At 50.1% G+C, this 16,568-nt stretch overlaps 1 protein-coding gene across 6 annotated transcripts; it reads left to right on the top strand.

Moving 5' to 3' along the window:
• Positions 1–15,901, top strand: LOC110515325 (zinc finger CCCH domain-containing protein 13). 6 transcript variants are annotated; one of them, XM_090207308.1, is made up of 20 exons: positions 1–188; positions 868–1,083; positions 1,177–1,286; positions 1,487–1,601; positions 1,744–1,855; positions 2,035–2,162; positions 2,280–2,318; positions 2,453–2,817; positions 3,004–3,180; positions 3,457–3,785; positions 4,630–5,142; positions 6,019–6,330; positions 6,708–7,242; positions 7,446–7,672; positions 8,064–9,449; positions 9,569–10,846; positions 11,009–11,155; positions 11,811–12,011; positions 14,787–14,950; positions 15,138–15,901. In XM_090207308.1, the coding sequence occupies exons 2-20, from the start codon at positions 877–879 to the stop codon at positions 15,366–15,368; spliced, it is 6,576 nt and encodes a 2,191-aa protein (XP_090063434.1). In that variant the 5' UTR covers positions 1–188; positions 868–876; the 3' UTR covers positions 15,369–15,901. The 6 variants fall into 6 exon arrangements, with proteins under 6 accessions (XP_090063434.1, XP_090063438.1, XP_090063436.1 ...); XM_090207312.1 differs by having other exon boundaries at positions 12–188; positions 868–1,020; positions 7,446–7,558; XM_090207310.1 differs by having other exon boundaries at positions 12–188; positions 868–1,020.
• The last annotated feature ends 667 nt before the right edge of the window (positions 15,902–16,568 follow it).

The raw sequence follows: 16,568 nt of genomic DNA, 5'->3' as shown, positions 1-16,568 counted from the left end.
ATTGCGGCTCCACTTTTAGATCTCTACGGTCGAAAACACACCCAATCATTACACACGCACCCTTTGCCAACATGAAGGCGGATAGGGGAGCCCCTGCCATTGAAATGCAAGAATACAACTTGTGATTTCAAGAGGTAGCGAATCCCATTGCCTACGAAAATAGATGCGACACCGAATTAATATTTTGGGTGAGGCAACTCTTTTAATGCAATGTGCATTAGCTTTCCAGGATCTTAGAATATGGGGATGGCTTATACAGGCCTCGGGCCCAGAGAGCATAGCTAGCTTATGCTAATACGTTAGCATAAATATCCATAGTTCCCGTTTCATTCGCTAGTTAACTAGCTAGCTACCAAACTGCATTTTCAGATACGATCTCTGGCCAAAAAATATGCATAAATGATTAGTTAACTAACGTGTTAGTAACTAGTCAGTATCAATAGGCTAATGTTAACTCATCATCGGGGCTTGATTGGTAGCGTTAACGTTGATGTTGGGGTGTATTCATTAAAGCCGATTCTGTTTCAAAACTTCTTAAACGGAAGCAAACGAAACGGGGAGAGAGCTAACTGAATTTGTACAATTAAAAACTATTTTTAGTTGCAAAATGGAACGTTTTGCAACTGTTTGGAAGAATAATTACAACCCAGATCAGTGTGATCCAGTGTGTAAAAAGATTCACAAAATACCCAATGTTTCTTTGCATCAATTTGCTACATTAGTTTCAAATGGAAATGTCAACCAGGCTACTGATTTTTGTTGTTTGACAAACCAACGTTGAAATGTTTTGTTGTTTACAGTAAAGTGCATATTCAGATTTCTGTATATACCAATGCAGGTTTATAATATATTATTCTACCATTGCAGCCCTGCAGAATGTCCAAGATAAGGCGGAGGGTAACAGTGGAGAATTCTAAAACCATATCTGACAGCAGCAGTAGCCAGACCACCACCACCCCGTCTCGCCGGCCCAGCGTGTTTGAAAGACTTGGCCCCAGCACTGGTAGTAATGCTGTCGAGGTGTGTACCTCTACACCTGCATCTAACCCACTGACAGATACAACACATGCATGTCCAGAGAAGGTAGAGAAAGAACATCTTTGAATTTTGGATTCATCAGAGCAAAACCCTATTTCTGCTTCATTAAATGACACTTTCTTGCTTTCTTCCTTTCAGACTAATTGTAGAAATTGGTTGAAGACTGGGAATTGCAGTTACGGCAATACTTGTCGCTACACACATGGAACTCAGCCACGAGGCAAAGGATTTAGTGGATCTTTTAGCAGGTTAGATGGCCTTGGAGAATTGCCTGTGACCCGTGTATGCAGGCAACTGAAAAATAGATATTTTATCCAAGTGGGCAACACAGTCAGACGGTCCAAACATTCTCCCATGGCTGTTTCTTATTGTATTTGATAAGCTTTGATAAGCAGTTGTCTTATGCTGAACCAATGCCGGAGATTACCATATGTTTGTGTGTAAACAGGTCAGCGGAGAGACCAACTGGCGATCTGCGAGAGAGGATGAAGAATAAGAGGCAGGATGTTGAATCAGATGCTACAAAGAGAGACCCAGAGGAGCCTACGTCCCCCACAGCCAGAGTGAGTTACTCTCCACACACACCTCGCTTTCATGTCCGGTTTTCTTTTGTTCTTTAGGACATAGTGAACCACCATTTTACTAGTTAGATATTAGACCAACATGTATGGGAGTCTTCCATGTAAACCTGTCTGTGTTCTGCAGCAGCGAGACTCGTCCCGAGGCCGCCACAGGGAGAAGGAAGATATAAAAATCACTAAAGAGAGAAGCCCTGCCAGCGAAGAAGAGACCACCGAGTGGGAAGCCAACCGCGAAGGTGAGGTTTGAAAGTAGTGCCGTGTTCAATAGGCACAACGAAAAGAAAGCACGTGCCCTTATTAACATATGAAAGGAGAACTAATGAATGTCGAACCGTTTTTCACTCTATTGGGAAAAGCTGTTTGTATATTTGCATATTCTAACCTTAAGTGATGTGCTGTTGTATTTGTCTTTCAGACTCGGATAACGGTGACTACGACTACGAATTATCCCTAGAGATGAAGAGACAGAAGATCCAGCGGGAGCTCATGAAGTTGGAGCAGGAGAATATGGAGAAAAGAGAGGAGATTGTTATCAAGAAAGAGGTACCGGTATGCATGTATCGACTGTAGCTATATCTACTATAGTTCATAGAGCCCTGCATGATTTAAGACTGAGGTTGATCTGTTTTATAACCTTATACACTTACAATCTCTCGCTAGGAGCCGACCACCAAAACTAGGACCACTATCATATCCAAGGTAATAAGAGATACCTACCTAACCTTATTGTCATTCAGGAGCCATCCATATCAACACTCATATCTGATTTAGACTTCTCTCCTTTCAGTGTCCGTGCTAACCAATTCTGCCTTTATTCCACGTTGTAATTCCAGACATCCCCGGAACGTTCCAGCTCTAGAGGTTCCCCCTCCTCCAGGAAGTCCAGTGGATCCCCCAAACACACTAAAGGACCTAAAGCTTCCGGTTCTAGGAAGAAGGAGAAGAAGACCTCTGTGTCGTCCTCTGCATCCGCCACGGCCAGATCTTCCAAGGGGGGCCACGGGAAGAAGAAAGGTCCCCGCACCCCCAGCCCCCCTCCTCCGGTGCTTCCGCTGGTGAACCCTGTCATGGCAGCCGGGGGGAAGAAGCACAAGGGGAAGCACAAGAACAAGGAGAAGTGTGAGGAGAAGCCGCCCAAGGAGGGAAAGGAGAGAGGGAGAGATGTGGAGAAACACAAGGAGAAGAAGGAGAAACGCAGGTAAAGAGGTTGACTGCCATGCTTTGTCCAGCTCCACTCCAAGCTGTAGAGGGATCTAGCAGCCTCGTTGAATAGGCATATAACAAGACCCACTGAAAACAACAGGCATTTAAACAAGTCTGTTAGCACTGTTGTTGAATATACTATGAAAAGGGACTCACTTTTAGTTTCTCTTGGCGCTTGCAGAGACCGGTCAGACAGCTCCCACAAGGCCAAGCGGTCTGTGATGTCTGAGGAACGTTCCGGCAGCGTGTCCTCTCTTTCCAGAGACCGAGAGGCGTCCCCGTCAGCCAGGAAGAACAAGTCCACCTCCCCAAAAGTAGCCTCCCAGAAGACCCTTGCGCCTGCCTCCCCACCTCACAGGTCAGTAGCCTGTTAGACACTAAGAAGATAACAACATCATTGTCATGCCGGAAGCAGTAAGATGACAGTATAAACATCGGCTTGCAGAAATGGAGAAATATCCAGCAGTACCTGAACCTGAGACGATGGTCTAAACATGCCATCTATCCTAACACTAGCATTTTCAGTCATGTTATTAGCAGGATTCTCATGAGTTGGTGTAGATGGTAGACAGACTAGCAAGACGGTCACTTTCCCTGAATAACCATAACCCCTCGTCCTCTCCTGGTCTTCCAGGTCTCCCCCTCCCCGCCACAAGCGCACCCCCACCCCGCCCCGCCACCACTCCCCCTCCTCCCACTCTGGCTCCTCAGCCCAGAGACACTCTTCTTCCCCTCGCCGGCGCCGCTCGGCATCCCCCACCTACAACCGCGAGCCCCCAGCCGCCTCCTCACCTCCTGGCCAGAGGTGTTCCTCCCGCTCCCCTGCAGCCTCCCGGGACACCTCCTCTCCTCAGAGGAGGACTAGCCCCGGAGGACGAAACCACTCTCGGGGGCGTGAGAGAGGACGCAGTGAGAGGGGGAGGAGCCCACCTGCCCAGGAGCACCGACACGAGCGTCGAGACGGTACAGCAACTCATTAACATAAAACACAGACCATTTTCTATATGTGGTCACCTCCTTTTAAATAAACTACTGGTTTTCTATATGTGGTCACCACCTCTAAATAAACTACTGGTTTTCTATATGTGGTCACCACCTTTAAATAAACTACTGGTTTTCTATATGTGGTCACCACCTTTAAATAAACTACTGGTTTTCTATATGTGGTCACCACCTTTAAATAAACTACTGGTTTTCTATATGTGGTCACCACCTTTAAATAAACTACTGGTTTTCTATATGTGGTCACCACCTTTAAATAAACTACTGGTTTTCTATATGTGGTCACCACCTTTAAATAAACTACTGGTTTTCTATATGTGGTCACCACCTTTAAATAAACTACTGGTTTTCTATATGTGGTCACCACCTTTAAATAAACTACTGGTTTTCTATATGTGGTCACCACCTTTAAATAAACTACTGGTTTTCTATATGTGGTCACCTCCCTTTAAATAAACTACTGGTTTTCTATATGTGGTCACCTCCCTTTAAATAAACTACTGGTTTTCTATATGTGGTCACCACCTTTAAATAAACTACTGGTTTTCTATATGTGGTCACCACCTTTAAATAAACTACTGGTTTTCTATATGTGGTCACCACCTTTAAATAAACTACTGGTTTTCTATATGTGGTCACCACCTTTAAATAAACTACTGGTTTTCTATATGTGGTCACCTCCCTTTAAATAAACTACTGGTTTTCTATATGTTGCTGTTTGTTTACATGAAAACAGTGTCTACATTGTGTCGTTTGACTGGACGCTGTAATGACACAGACCTGTGTTTTTGTCTCGTCCATGCAGAGAGCCGCGGGAAGCGAGAGAAAGACGGTAGCCGTGAGGACCGGGACTACGAGGCGGCAGAGACGAGCTCTTCTCGTGATGCCGCCCGTGAGGACCGGGAGACAAAAGAGGGGCGAGACCGCCGGGGTGACGGGCGCAGCGACCGACGAGGAGACTCCACCAGTACCTCCAGGGACCCCACCAGGGATAGAGACCGGGACACCAAGGACTCGACCCGGGAACCCAGAACCACAGAGACCACGTCAACACGCTCCGGACGAGACCCTCTGGAGTACAGGGACCGAGAACGGGAGAGGGAGCGAGAAAAGGAGAAAGAGAGGGAGCGGGAGAGAGGAGAGAGGGAGAAGACGGACAGGAAGGAGGAGGCTGTCCCGGAGGAGGGGAGGGGCTATGGGAGGGGCCACGGGCGAGAGGAAGGAGGGAGGACTGAAGGGAAGGGGGAGACGAGGACAGAGAGTAGAGCTGAGAGACCTGGCAGGGGTAGGGGCCGCGAGGCTGACGCATCTGACAAAGGTGAGGTCACACATGACATCACACATCTTATGACCAGCAAAACCTACTAATGGCCAGTTGGAGTAACAGTTGTTAATGTGTTTGTTGCTGTTGTGTTTGTGGAAGTGAGGGAATTTGATCAAGATGAACTGCGGTGCACCAGTCTATGGCTGAGGGAGGAGCTCCCTTCTCAAATGGAACAGTAATCTGTGCTGCTCGGCCATGTTGTCAACAAAGCAGCATGGAGCATCACCCAGAAACATCTATTATTGATCAAACGAGTTTTCATTGGGAAGGCAGATAAAGCGTTCATATCAAAAGCAATCACTTTTTCACGTGAGAAAAGCCTCTGGTTCCTACTCATTACTCCACGTTCATAACCTACGTCACTTTTTCACGTGAGAAAAGCCTCTGGTTCCTACTCATTACTCCACGTTCATAACCTATGTCACTTTTTCACGTGAGAAAAGCCTCTGGTTCCTACTCATTACTCCACGTTCATAACCTACGTCACTTTTTCACGTGAGAAAAGCCTCTGGTTCCTACTCATTACTCCACGTTCATAACCTACGTCACTTTTTCACGTGAGAAAAGCCTCTGGTTCCTACTCATTACTCCACGTTCATAACCTATGTCACTTTTTCACGTGAGAAAAGCCTCTGGTTCCTACTCATTACTCCACGTTCATAACCTACGTCACTTTTGTTTTGTACCTGTTTCGCCGTCAGCCCAGAGGGGGGCACCTGGCTCGTGCCTGGGAGGCCGCCCGCTTCCAAAACGAATACAGTCACTGTTCACCTGGTGCGAACTCCTCCCACCGGGGCATCCCAGGCCAGATAATCCAATCCCCTCTGTGTCTGTTTCAGCACACTCTTAACTCTGTCCTTCCTGCCTCAGTTTCCTCAGGCTCCACCCGGAACGCCCGAGGCTCCCAGCAGGAGAGCGGTGGTCATGACGGCTGGGAGTCACGTAGCGGCGGAGGCTTCCGTGAGAAGAGTGCGGAGAGGAGCACCGACCGCGGGGCGGAGAGAGGAGGCGCAGAGAGAGGAGGAGGCGCCGAAAGAGGAGGTGTCGACAGAGGAGGAGCGGAGCGTGACCGTTATGACGGAGACAGGAGAGGAGGGGAGCAGGCGACTGGGAGAGACTCATCCTACGACCGTAGAGGTGGTCACACCGACCGTGGTGACCGCAGAGAGAACAGGGAGAGAGGTGAGGAGAAAAAATACATTTCATCTATAATACACGTTAAATAAAATACCATTTTTAATACGCTTATCATTGAAAAACAATCTCAATGTTCTGTAGTGAGTGATTTCAAATAGAAACGAGACATAGACAGAAAGGACACAGCTAGACAGGGCAACTGACAAAGGACACAGCTGATGCTACAAGAGGCAAGGACAACAAGAAACACAGTTATATGTAACACAAAGCCTTCGTAAAGCATCCTGTCTCTTCCTCGTACGGGAGAAGAAGATCCAGGTCCCTCAGGCCCTCTCCTCTAATGCTTTCTGAAACATTCATTCAGAATGAACCCTTGGTGTTGGATGTTGTGACTGACTGGCTGTTTCCTCTGTTTCTAACAGAGCAAAGAGCTTCCTCTCCTGGTCGGCACCCAGCCAGAGGAGAAGAGCCGGACAGGGAGGAGACCAGAGGGAGGGATGAACGCAGAGGAGAGGAAAAAGGAGGGGACAGGCGAGAGGACAGGGCCCGAGAGAGGGAGCGAGAGAGGGAACGGGAAAGAGAGAAGGAGAGAGAAAGAGAGAAGGAGAAGGAGAGGGAGGCAGAGCGGGAGAGGGTTCGGGAGAGGGAGCGAGAACGGGAGCGAGAGAGGGAAAAGGAAAGGGAGAGGGAAAAGGAGAAAGAGAGGGAAAAGGAGCGAGAGAGGGAACGGGAGAGGGAAGAGAGGGAGCGGGAGAGGGAGGAGCGAGATAGGGAGAGGAAGGAGAGAGAGCGGGAGAGGGAACGAGAGCGGGAGAGGGAGCGAGAGCAAAGAGAGAGGGAGAGGCAGCGGGAATGGGAGGAGCGTGAGAAAGGAAGGGATGAGCGACGGGAACGGACTAGGGATGAACCAAGGGACGACCGCTCTGTCCGAGACTCGCATGAAGACCGCAAGACCAGGCAAGTATCAGTAGTAACCACCAGGGTTGGGGTCAGTTCCATTTCAATTCCAGACCCAACCCTGGTAACCACTAACCCATGACACTTAACTAGAATCACTCCATTGTTTTACCTTAGTTGTGGTTAGTTTCCGTCTGTTTCTTTCCAACTTAACACAACCCAGCTGACCTCTAACCCCTCTTCTCTGTTTGTGTCATCTGCAGCCGGAAGAGGCACAGGGTAGAGACCACACCCAGCCCGACTCGCCCCTCTCCCAAGCGAGCAAGGGACGCCACCCCAGGAGACGGCGAGGAATACAACAGCCCTGAGGAGAAAAGTGAGCGTTTGATTGGTGGAGGTCAGCCCAAGGTCCGCCCCACCTCTGGCTCTGGCCCAATCACCATCCTCCCCGTCACAGTACCAGTGTGTCCTCCTCCTCCAGTGCTTGACAGTAGGGACACTCTTTAATGGGAAAAACAAACAGCACTGGTTCTGTCTGGAGGAAACTAGTCCCGTATGGATTAACACCTCCCCAAAGGGTGCCTTGGCCTGATCACTTCAATATCCCTCCACGTGAGCCCAGGGCACACTCAGTAATGGTGATAACACCTTTTAATGTTTGAGCACATTTCATACAGACAGACTGGAACTCAACGTGCTGACATAGAAGTAACAGCTGGGGTTTGGTTGTTATTAGAAGGCGATCAGAGATCTTTGAGACCGAGCCAAGGCACCCTTTAAGATAACAAGGTGTTTTGTTTCTTTGACCTTTGTTGACATTTCCATGATGTTGATAAACCTTGGTGCTAACAGAATCCCTCGGCTTCTTGGTGTGTGTTCAGGTGTTGAGAAACACCGGCTGTTGAGTCAGGTGGTACTCCCGCCCCAGGACCCCCTCCTGCGTTCCCCCCCCAGCACCTCTGTAGCGGAGGACGCCAAGCCCAGCCGCTGGAAGGACGAGGAGCGCCGTGGAGGCGGGGACAAGAGGGAGGGGAGGAGCCGCCGGAACGAGGAGGCCGACGCCCGCGGAGACAGAGGAGGAGCAGGCAGAGGAGGAGAGAGACGGGGGGAGCACCCCTCAGATAGCAGTACCCCTGTCTCGGCCTCCGGCTCGGACTCTAGGAGGGGTAAAGAGAGGGACGGTCGGGAGCCCACCCCTCCCCCGCCTCCCGTGGCCCTGGTCACTGAGGACAGAGATACTCCAGTCCCGTCAGGTCATGAGGAGGGCAAGAAGAAGACTAAGTCCCAGAAGAAAGGCCTGAAGAAGGGGAGGAAGGAGGAGGCTGTGGCAGGAGGTGTTTCAGGAGCTCCAGAGAGGTTCACCAACCCAGAGCCCCCCTCCTCCATGGCCCTCTCGGACGCCCCCCCACCCCCTCTCCTCTCCCCCCGCAAAGCGCCTAAGAAGAAGGCGCTGGACAAGAAGAGGAAACGATCCCGTGGCGCTGAGTCGGATGCGTCGGAGGAGGAACCAGGCTCCTCCCATCTTCCCCCGGGCAAGAGGAACAAGAGGGGTCCCCGGACGCCCCCGCCCGCGCCAAAGGAGGCTCTGCTATCCCAGAGGGCCATGCCACATTCAGTTGCAGAGCCCTTGCCACAGCCCGTCAAAATGGACGCCAACTTCAGCGACTGGTCTGACGAGGATGTGCTGGAGCGCGGTGGTGGATCGGCGCCCGTTAAGGCACCCCCCACAGTCCCCACTGAGAGGACTCCGACCGAAGCTCTTCCCAGGAGAGGAGGTCCGAGGGGGGGCAAGGAGAGGTTGGAGAGGCCTGTTCCCCTGCCCATCGCCCCTCTGCTGTCCCAGGACCCTCCCATGTTACTCCAGACCCTGCCTCCCCAGCCCCTCATGTCCCAGCCCCTGCTGAGGAAGCCTCCTCCGGAGCAGAAGAGGAGCAGCAGTATGGGAAGCAACCAGAGCAGGGCCTCATCCAGACGTCTCCGTTCTCCCTCCAACGAGTCAGCCCACAGAGAGGACCCTCAGCAGGGCCAAGGACCAGGGCGACCCAGGAGAGGACACCAGCTCCAGGGGGCCAACTCCCGAGACCGGGAACGAGAAAGGGAACGAGAAAGGGAGCGAGAAAGGGAGCGAGACAGGGAAAGAGAGAGGGAGCGTGGTGAGAGAGAGAGGGGGCCAGTGCTCACAGAGCCTCCAGTGGTGAGGGGAGAGGAGCGGAAGTCACGCATCGACCAGCTGAGGAGAGGAGAGCCCAGTCGCAGCACCTCCTCAGGTACGCCAGACACATACTATTAACAGGTTTTGTTGAGAAAACAGTGAGCTCCTTTACTAGTTTGATTTGATTGATATTATTATCTCTTATATTACATTTCTGTTGGTTTTCCTTCCCAGACCGGCAGGACTCTCGCAGCCACAGCTCCAGACGTAGCTCTCCTGAGTCAGAGCGGCAGGTGCAGTCGCGGGCCGGGTCCTACGACGGCAGAGAGCGTGAGAGGGAGAGAGAGAGGGAGCGGGAACAGTTTGAGAGGGAGCGTGAGCGCAAGGACCTCCGACAGCAACAGGGGCCTCCGGGGCCACTACCTCCTCTCCAGCAGCAGGGGCAGCAGAGAGACTGGGAGCCCGAGGGGCCACGGGAGTGGGGTGGGAGAGGCCGTGAACCCCTCCTCATGCGTGGAGGCAACAGAGAGCAAATGAGAGAGCGTGATCTCCGTGACATGCGGGGTGAGAGAGAGCGGCTTCTGCCCGAGGGTCTCCTGCAGCAGCACGAACGAGAGCGGGAAAGGGAGCGTGGTGGCAACAGGGGCATTGGCCGCGGTGGTGACCATGGCAACGACCGGGAGCGGGAGAGGATGCTGCTGATGGACCTGCCGCCACATGGGGACCCCAAGAACAGGATGGACATGAGGGGAGACAGACCAGATATGAGGGGAGACAGACCAGATATGAGGGGAGACAGACCAGATATGAGGGGAGACAGACCCGATTTAAGAGGGGACATGCGAGGAGATATGAGACCTGATATGAGGGGAGACATTCGAGGGGATATGAGAGGAGACATGAGAGGAGACATTCGAGGAGATATGAGACCTGATATGAGGGGAGACATTCGAGGGGACATGAGACCTGATATGAGGGGAGACATGAGACCTGATATTAGGGGAGACATTCGAGGGGATATGAGACCTGATATGAGGGGAGACATGAGACCCGATATTAGGGGAGATATTCGAGGGGATATGAGACCCGATATGAGGGGAGACATTCGAGGGGACATGAGACCTGATATGAGGGGAGACATGAGACCTGATATTAGGGGAGACATTCGAGGGGATATGAGGGGAGACATTCGAGGGGACATGAGACCTGATATTAGGGGAGACATTCGAGGGGACATGAGACCTGATATTAGGGGAGACATCCGAGGTGATATGAGACCTGATATTAGGGGAGACATTCGAGGGGATATGAGAGGGGGGCCAGATATCAGACCGGACATAAGGCCAGATCACATGAGACCAGATATCAGGGGGCCGGACAGGGCTGAGTTCTCTCTCCTGCTCCCCCACGAAGCCTTGGGACACGGCGGCATGGACCAGGACAAAGCAGGCAACAGCCATCACCCTGTGGGAGGACAGATACAGGAAGCAGAGAAACAGGACAGCATTGACGGTAAGGATCATCTATAATCACAAACTACTAGCCTGATCCCAGAACAGTTGGTGTGACAGTGACCATGGGAGCTGGCAACAACAGCCTTGTCCCAGATCTGTTTCCTATGTTTGTGTTGATATGGTAGCAGGTTATTGAGTGAGTTTATTTGTTTGTCCTCAGACGAAGATGACGCGAAGGCGGATGACGCTGTGTCGGTGGTGTCTGGCGGGGAGGAGTACGAGCCAATCAGTGATGACGAGTTGGATGAGATCTTGGCGGACAGCGCCCAGAAGAGAGAGGATGGGCAGGAAGAAGAGAAGACGCCAGGTACAATACTGAGAACAGGACTACACAGTCCTTCTGGCTGAGAACAGGACTACACAGTCCTTCTGGCTGAGAACAGGACTACACAGTCCTTCTGGCTGAGAACAGGGCTACACAGTCCTTCTGGCTGAGAACAGGACTACACAGTCCTTCTGGCTGAGAACAGGGCTACACAGTCCTTCTGGCTGAGAACAGGACTACACAGTCCTTCTGGCTGAGAACAGGACTACACAGTCCTTCTGGCTGAGAACAGGGCTACACAGTCCTTCTGGCTGAGAACAGGACTACACAGTCCTTCTGGCTGAGAACAGGGCTACACAGTCCTTCTGGCTGAGAACAGGACTACACAGTCCTTCTGGCTGAGAACAGGGCTACACAGTCCTTCTGGCTGAGAACAGGGCTACACAGTCCTTCTGGCTGAGAACAGGGCTACACAGTCCTTATTGTTTGCCAGCGGGGTTGCCAGGTCATGAGAAATTCTGGTCCAATGGCTCCTCCAAACCAGCTCAAAACTAGCCCAATATCACACACCTGGCAACCCTGTCTAGTCTGCAGTTGGACACTGGTAAAAGACAAACTGTTGTGTTTTTTTATTATTGTGAACTAAATTGTTTGGTTATTGTGGTCTAAGTCCTTCATATGTGCTGTGTTCCTACAGGTCCCCTGGATGTGATTGATGTGGACTGGTCCAGCCTGATGCCCAAGCAGAAGCAGGAGCCCCGGGCGGCAGGGGCAGCTCTGCTCCGGTTCACCCCAGGGGCAGTGCTCCTCAGGGCGGGCGTCTCCAAGCGGCTGGCTGGGCCCGAGCTCCTGGAGAGAGTCAGGGAGGTCTGCAAAAAGGAGCTGGACGACCCTAAAGGTGATTGGAGGAGATATTAGTACTATTACATACTGTACTCCGTCTTTCTCCTACTGGATTATATTAGTACTATTACATACTGTACTCCTACTGGATTATATTAGTACTATTACATACTGTACTCCTACTGGATTATATTAGTACTATTACATACTGTACTCCTACTGGATTATATTAGTACTATTACATACTGTACTCCTACTGGATTATATTAGTACTATTACATACTGTACTCCTACTGGATTATATTAGTACTATTACATACTGTACTCTGTCTACTTTACAAGACACAGACTGTTAATGGAAGTATGCATACTTAGAGCGTGGCTCAGTCAGTGTGGTGCTAGCATATGATAAAGCCCCCCAAGCAGTCAGTGTGGTGCTAGCATATCATAAAGCCCCCCAAGCAGTCAGTGTGGTGCTAGCATATCATAAAGCCCCCAAGCAGTCAGTGTGGTGCTAGCATATCATAAAGCCCCCCAAGCAGTCAGTGTGGTGCTAGCATATCATAAAGCACTAAGCAGTCAGTGTGGTGCTAGCATATCATAAAGCCCCACAAGCAGTCAGTGTGGTGCTAGCATATCATAAAGCACTAAGCAGTCAGTGTGGTGCTAGCATATCATAAAGCCCCCCAAGCAGTCAGTGTGGTGCTAGCATATCATAAAGCCCTCTAAGCAGTCAGTGTGGTGCTAGCATATCATAAAGCACTAAGCAGTCAGTGTGGTGCTAGCATATCATAAAGCCCTCTAAGCAGTCAGTGTGGTGCTAGCATATCATAAAGCACTAAGCAGTCAGTGTGGTGCTAGCATATCATAAAGCCCTCTAAGCAGTCAGTGTGGTGCTAGCATATCATAAAGCCCCCAAGCAGTCAGTGTGGTGCTAGCATATCATAAAGCCCCCCAAGCAGTCAGTGTGGTGCTAGCATATCATAAAGCCCCCCAAGCAGTCAGTGTGGTGCTAGCATATCATAAAGCCCCCCAAGCAGTCAGTGTGGTGCTAGCATATGATAAAGCCCCCCAAGCAGTCAGTGTGGTGCTAGCATATGATAAAGCCCCCCAAGCAGTCAGTGTGGTGCTAGCATATCATAAAGCCCTCTAAGCAGTCAGTGTGGTGCTAGCATATCATAAAGCCCTCTAAGCAGTCAGTGTGGTGCTAGCATATCATAAAGCCCTCTAAGCAGTCAGTGTGGTGCTAGCATATCATAAAGCCCTCTAAGCAGTCAGTGTGGTGCTAGCATATCATAAAGCCCTCTAAGCAGTCAGTGTGGTGCTAGCATATGATAAAGCCCCCCAAGCAGTCAGTGTGGTGCTAGCATATCATAAAGCCCTCTAAGCAGTCAGTGTGGTGCTAGCATATCATAAAGCCCTCTAAGCAGTCAGTGTGGTGCTAGCATATCATAAAGCCCTCTAAGCAGTCAGTGTGGTGCTAGCATATCATAAAGCACTAAGCAGTCAGTGTGGTGCTAGCATATCATAAAGCCCTCTAAGCAGTCAGTGTGGTGCTAGCATATCATAAAGCACTAAGCAGTCAGTGTGGTGCTAGCATATCATAAAGCACTAAGCAGTCAGTGTGGTGCTAGCATATCATAAAGCCCTCTAAGCAGTCAGTGTGGTGCTAGCATATCATAAAGCCCCCAAGCAGTCAGTGTGGTGCTAGCATATCATAAAGCCCCCCAAGCAGTCAGTGTGGTGCTAGCATATCATAAAGCCCCCCAAGCAGTCAGTGTGGTGCTAGCATATCATAAAGCCCCCCAAGCAGTCAGTGTGGTGCTAGCATATCATAAAGCCCCCCAAGCAGTCAGTGTGGTGCTAGCATATGATAAAGCCCCCCAAGCAGTCAGTGTGGTGCTAGCATATCATAAAGCCCTCTAAGCAGTCAGTGTGGTGCTAGCATATCATAAAGCCCTCTAAGCAGTCAGTGTGGTGCTAGCATATCATAAAGCCCTCTAAGCAGTCAGTGTGGTGCTAGCATATCATAAAGCCCTCTAAGCAGTCAGTGTGGTGCTAGCATATCATAAAGCCCTCTAAGCAGTCAGTGTGGTGCTAGCATATGATAAAGCCCCCCAAGCAGTCAGTGTGGTGCTAGCATATCATAAAGCCCTCTAAGCAGTCAGTGTGGTGCTAGCATATCATAAAGCCCTCTAAGCAGTCAGTGTGGTGCTAGCATATCATAAAGCCCTCTAAGCAGTCAGTGTGGTGCTAGCATATCATAAAGCACTAAGCAGTCAGTGTGGTGCTAGCATATCATAAAGCCCTCTAAGCAGTCAGTGTGGTGCTAGCATATCATAAAGCACTAAGCAGTCAGTGTGGTGCTAGCATATCATAAAGCACTAAGCAGTCAGTGTGGTGCTAGCATATCATAAAGCCCTCTAAGCAGTCAGTGTGGTGCTAGCATATGATAAAGCCCCCCAAGCAGTCAGTGTGGTGCTAGCATATCATAAAGCCCTCTAAGCAGTCAGTGTGGTGCTAGCATATCATAAAGCCCTCTAAGCAGTCAGTGTGGTGCTAGCATATCATAAAGCCCTCTAAGCAGTCAGTGTGGTGCTAGCATATCATAAAGCCCTCTAAGCAGTCAGTGTGGTGCTAGCATATCATAAAGCCCTCTAAGCAGTCAGTGTGGTGCTAGCATATCATAAAGCCCTCTAAGCAGTCAGTGTAGTGCTAGCATATGATAAAGCACTAAGCAGCGGCAATAAAAGCATCGTTTGTATGTTGCTTCCATTCATCACTGGAAACATGCAGTGAGTCTAACCCAGCTCTCCGTCCATTCCTCCAGATGCTGACAAGCTGTTTGAGCACGACCTGGGTGCTCTGAACAAGGCAGCTCTGAACAGGAAGATAGAGAGGGCAGGTCTGCTGAGGAACCTGGGCCCCTGCTGTAAGGCCCTCTGTGCCCGCAGGGACATGGCCATCAGACGGCAGCTCCTCAAGAACGAAAAGGTGAGTGCTCCATGAAAATGTACTTGTACCCAGAACCATAGACTATTCTAGACCATATACCAATTGACTAAGATGGCCCTCTACTGTAGTATATATGGAGGAATGGACTGGAAATATGTAGATATATGCAATATTTTGACACACACTGCCTATCGCTGTATAGTAAGCTAACTCTTTCTCTCTCCAGGGCCTGGCCAAGCAGATGTACCCCAGTGTTCCTGTGGTGGACAGTGAGCTCTTCCAACTCAGCATGCGTCTCTTCAAGAAGACTGTAGCCGCCGCCAGAAGCAACCAGCCCCCGTTGGGGCCCCCAGCAGGCCCAGAGAAGGCCGACAAGGGGCCACCGGGGCTGGTACCGGCAACTTCACCGGTAGCCAAGCCCAGTACACCACAGCCCCCCGAGATGTGTATCTCCTGAGAGCGTGCGGGGCTTATGGGTAAAAACAAACGCTGCATGATGAAACTGACCTGTGATCAGAAATTGAATCAGCTCTGACTACTAAGCCTGCTCTGAGTCCCTGCCCCCTAACTCTAAACCCCGCCCCCTAATGCTAAAACCCGCCCCCCTGCTATAGCTTTTTTAATCACAAGGAAAAATCTAACAAAACGCTGAAACTCTTTGTCAGTCAGCAGTGCTGTCATTATGGAAGACTGATCTGATCCGCAAGTACTGTACTGCTTCTACCATAGAGACTATTGGAGATACTAGCCTATGGAGGGATTGATAGAGGCCTTGTACAATGTACTGTACCTTGAACTAGAAATGACAATGCTACAGGAAAGACATGCATTTTCCCGAATAACACAGTTGTTGTTTTTGTGCGATTGGATATTTGTTGTCGGAGGGTGATAAGTCTCCCTTTCGTAATGGCGTTGCTTTATGTTTTTTGTTTCTTTTGTTGTGCATTGGTTTTTAAGACTCCATTAAAGTGGTTAGTTGTTCATTTGTAATGGCTCTTATCCTTGCTTTGTATGGAGTTCAGTCTCAGTGCCATGTGCTGCTTGATGTCATTTGTGTATTGTTCAAGAGACATTGACTTACATCCCCGATGGCACCCTATTCCCTATGTAGTGCACTTCTTCTGACCTGTCCCATAGGGCTCGGGTCAAAAGTAGTGCGCTGTACAGGGTGTAATTTGGGATGCATCCTGGCCAAACGCACTCAAATCTCTGAGTGACTTGTATGAATGTTTACTGTACTGCCAAGGCTACTCCACCCCGACATGAGGTCACTCAAAACTTTGGCAATGGCCTACTTTGCTAGGACCTCTGGGTTAAACTCAGCCAACACCCTCAGACTGCTGTGCCATAACAACACTCCAGTCTAGACTCTTACCGACAGGACTCTGGCTGGCCTGAACAGAATCCCATCAGGAGATGGATTTGACTCTTAAACTATGATGACTCTCTGTAGCAGTGTTGAATTGTCTTAATGTATTCTGTTTGCAGGTTGAAAGATTACATGAATTGTGGTGGTAGGTCTAATTGAATGGATTCTGGTGGTGGGTGTAATTAGGGCTGGGCGGTATACCGTTTTTTGCGATATACCGATATTGATGCATGGACCGGTTTGGGTTTTTATTTTACCTTCTATACCGGTATTTGAATGTTTGGTTTG

The sequence above is a fragment of the Oncorhynchus mykiss genome, chromosome 18 (genome assembly GCF_057628025.1).
Source record: "Oncorhynchus mykiss isolate SJ-2025 chromosome 18, ASM5762802v1, whole genome shotgun sequence".
Lineage (NCBI taxonomy): Eukaryota > Metazoa > Chordata > Actinopteri > Salmoniformes > Salmonidae > Oncorhynchus > Oncorhynchus mykiss.
The sequence above is the reverse complement of the archived record's forward strand: the minus strand, read 5'-3'. Positions and strand labels throughout refer to the sequence as shown.

Coding starts and splice junctions, on each gene's coding strand:
- LOC110515325 (XM_090207307.1), top strand. CDS start 877: ATGTCCAAGATAAGGCGGAGGGTAACAGTGGAGAATTCTAAAACCATA. Junction 2,319..2,452: donor GGACCACTATCATATCCAAG/GTAATAAGAGAT, acceptor TTGTAATTCCAG/ACATCCCCGGAACGTTCCAG. Junction 2,818..3,003: donor GAGAAGAAGGAGAAACGCAG/GTAAAGAGGTTG, acceptor TGGCGCTTGCAG/AGACCGGTCAGACAGCTCCC.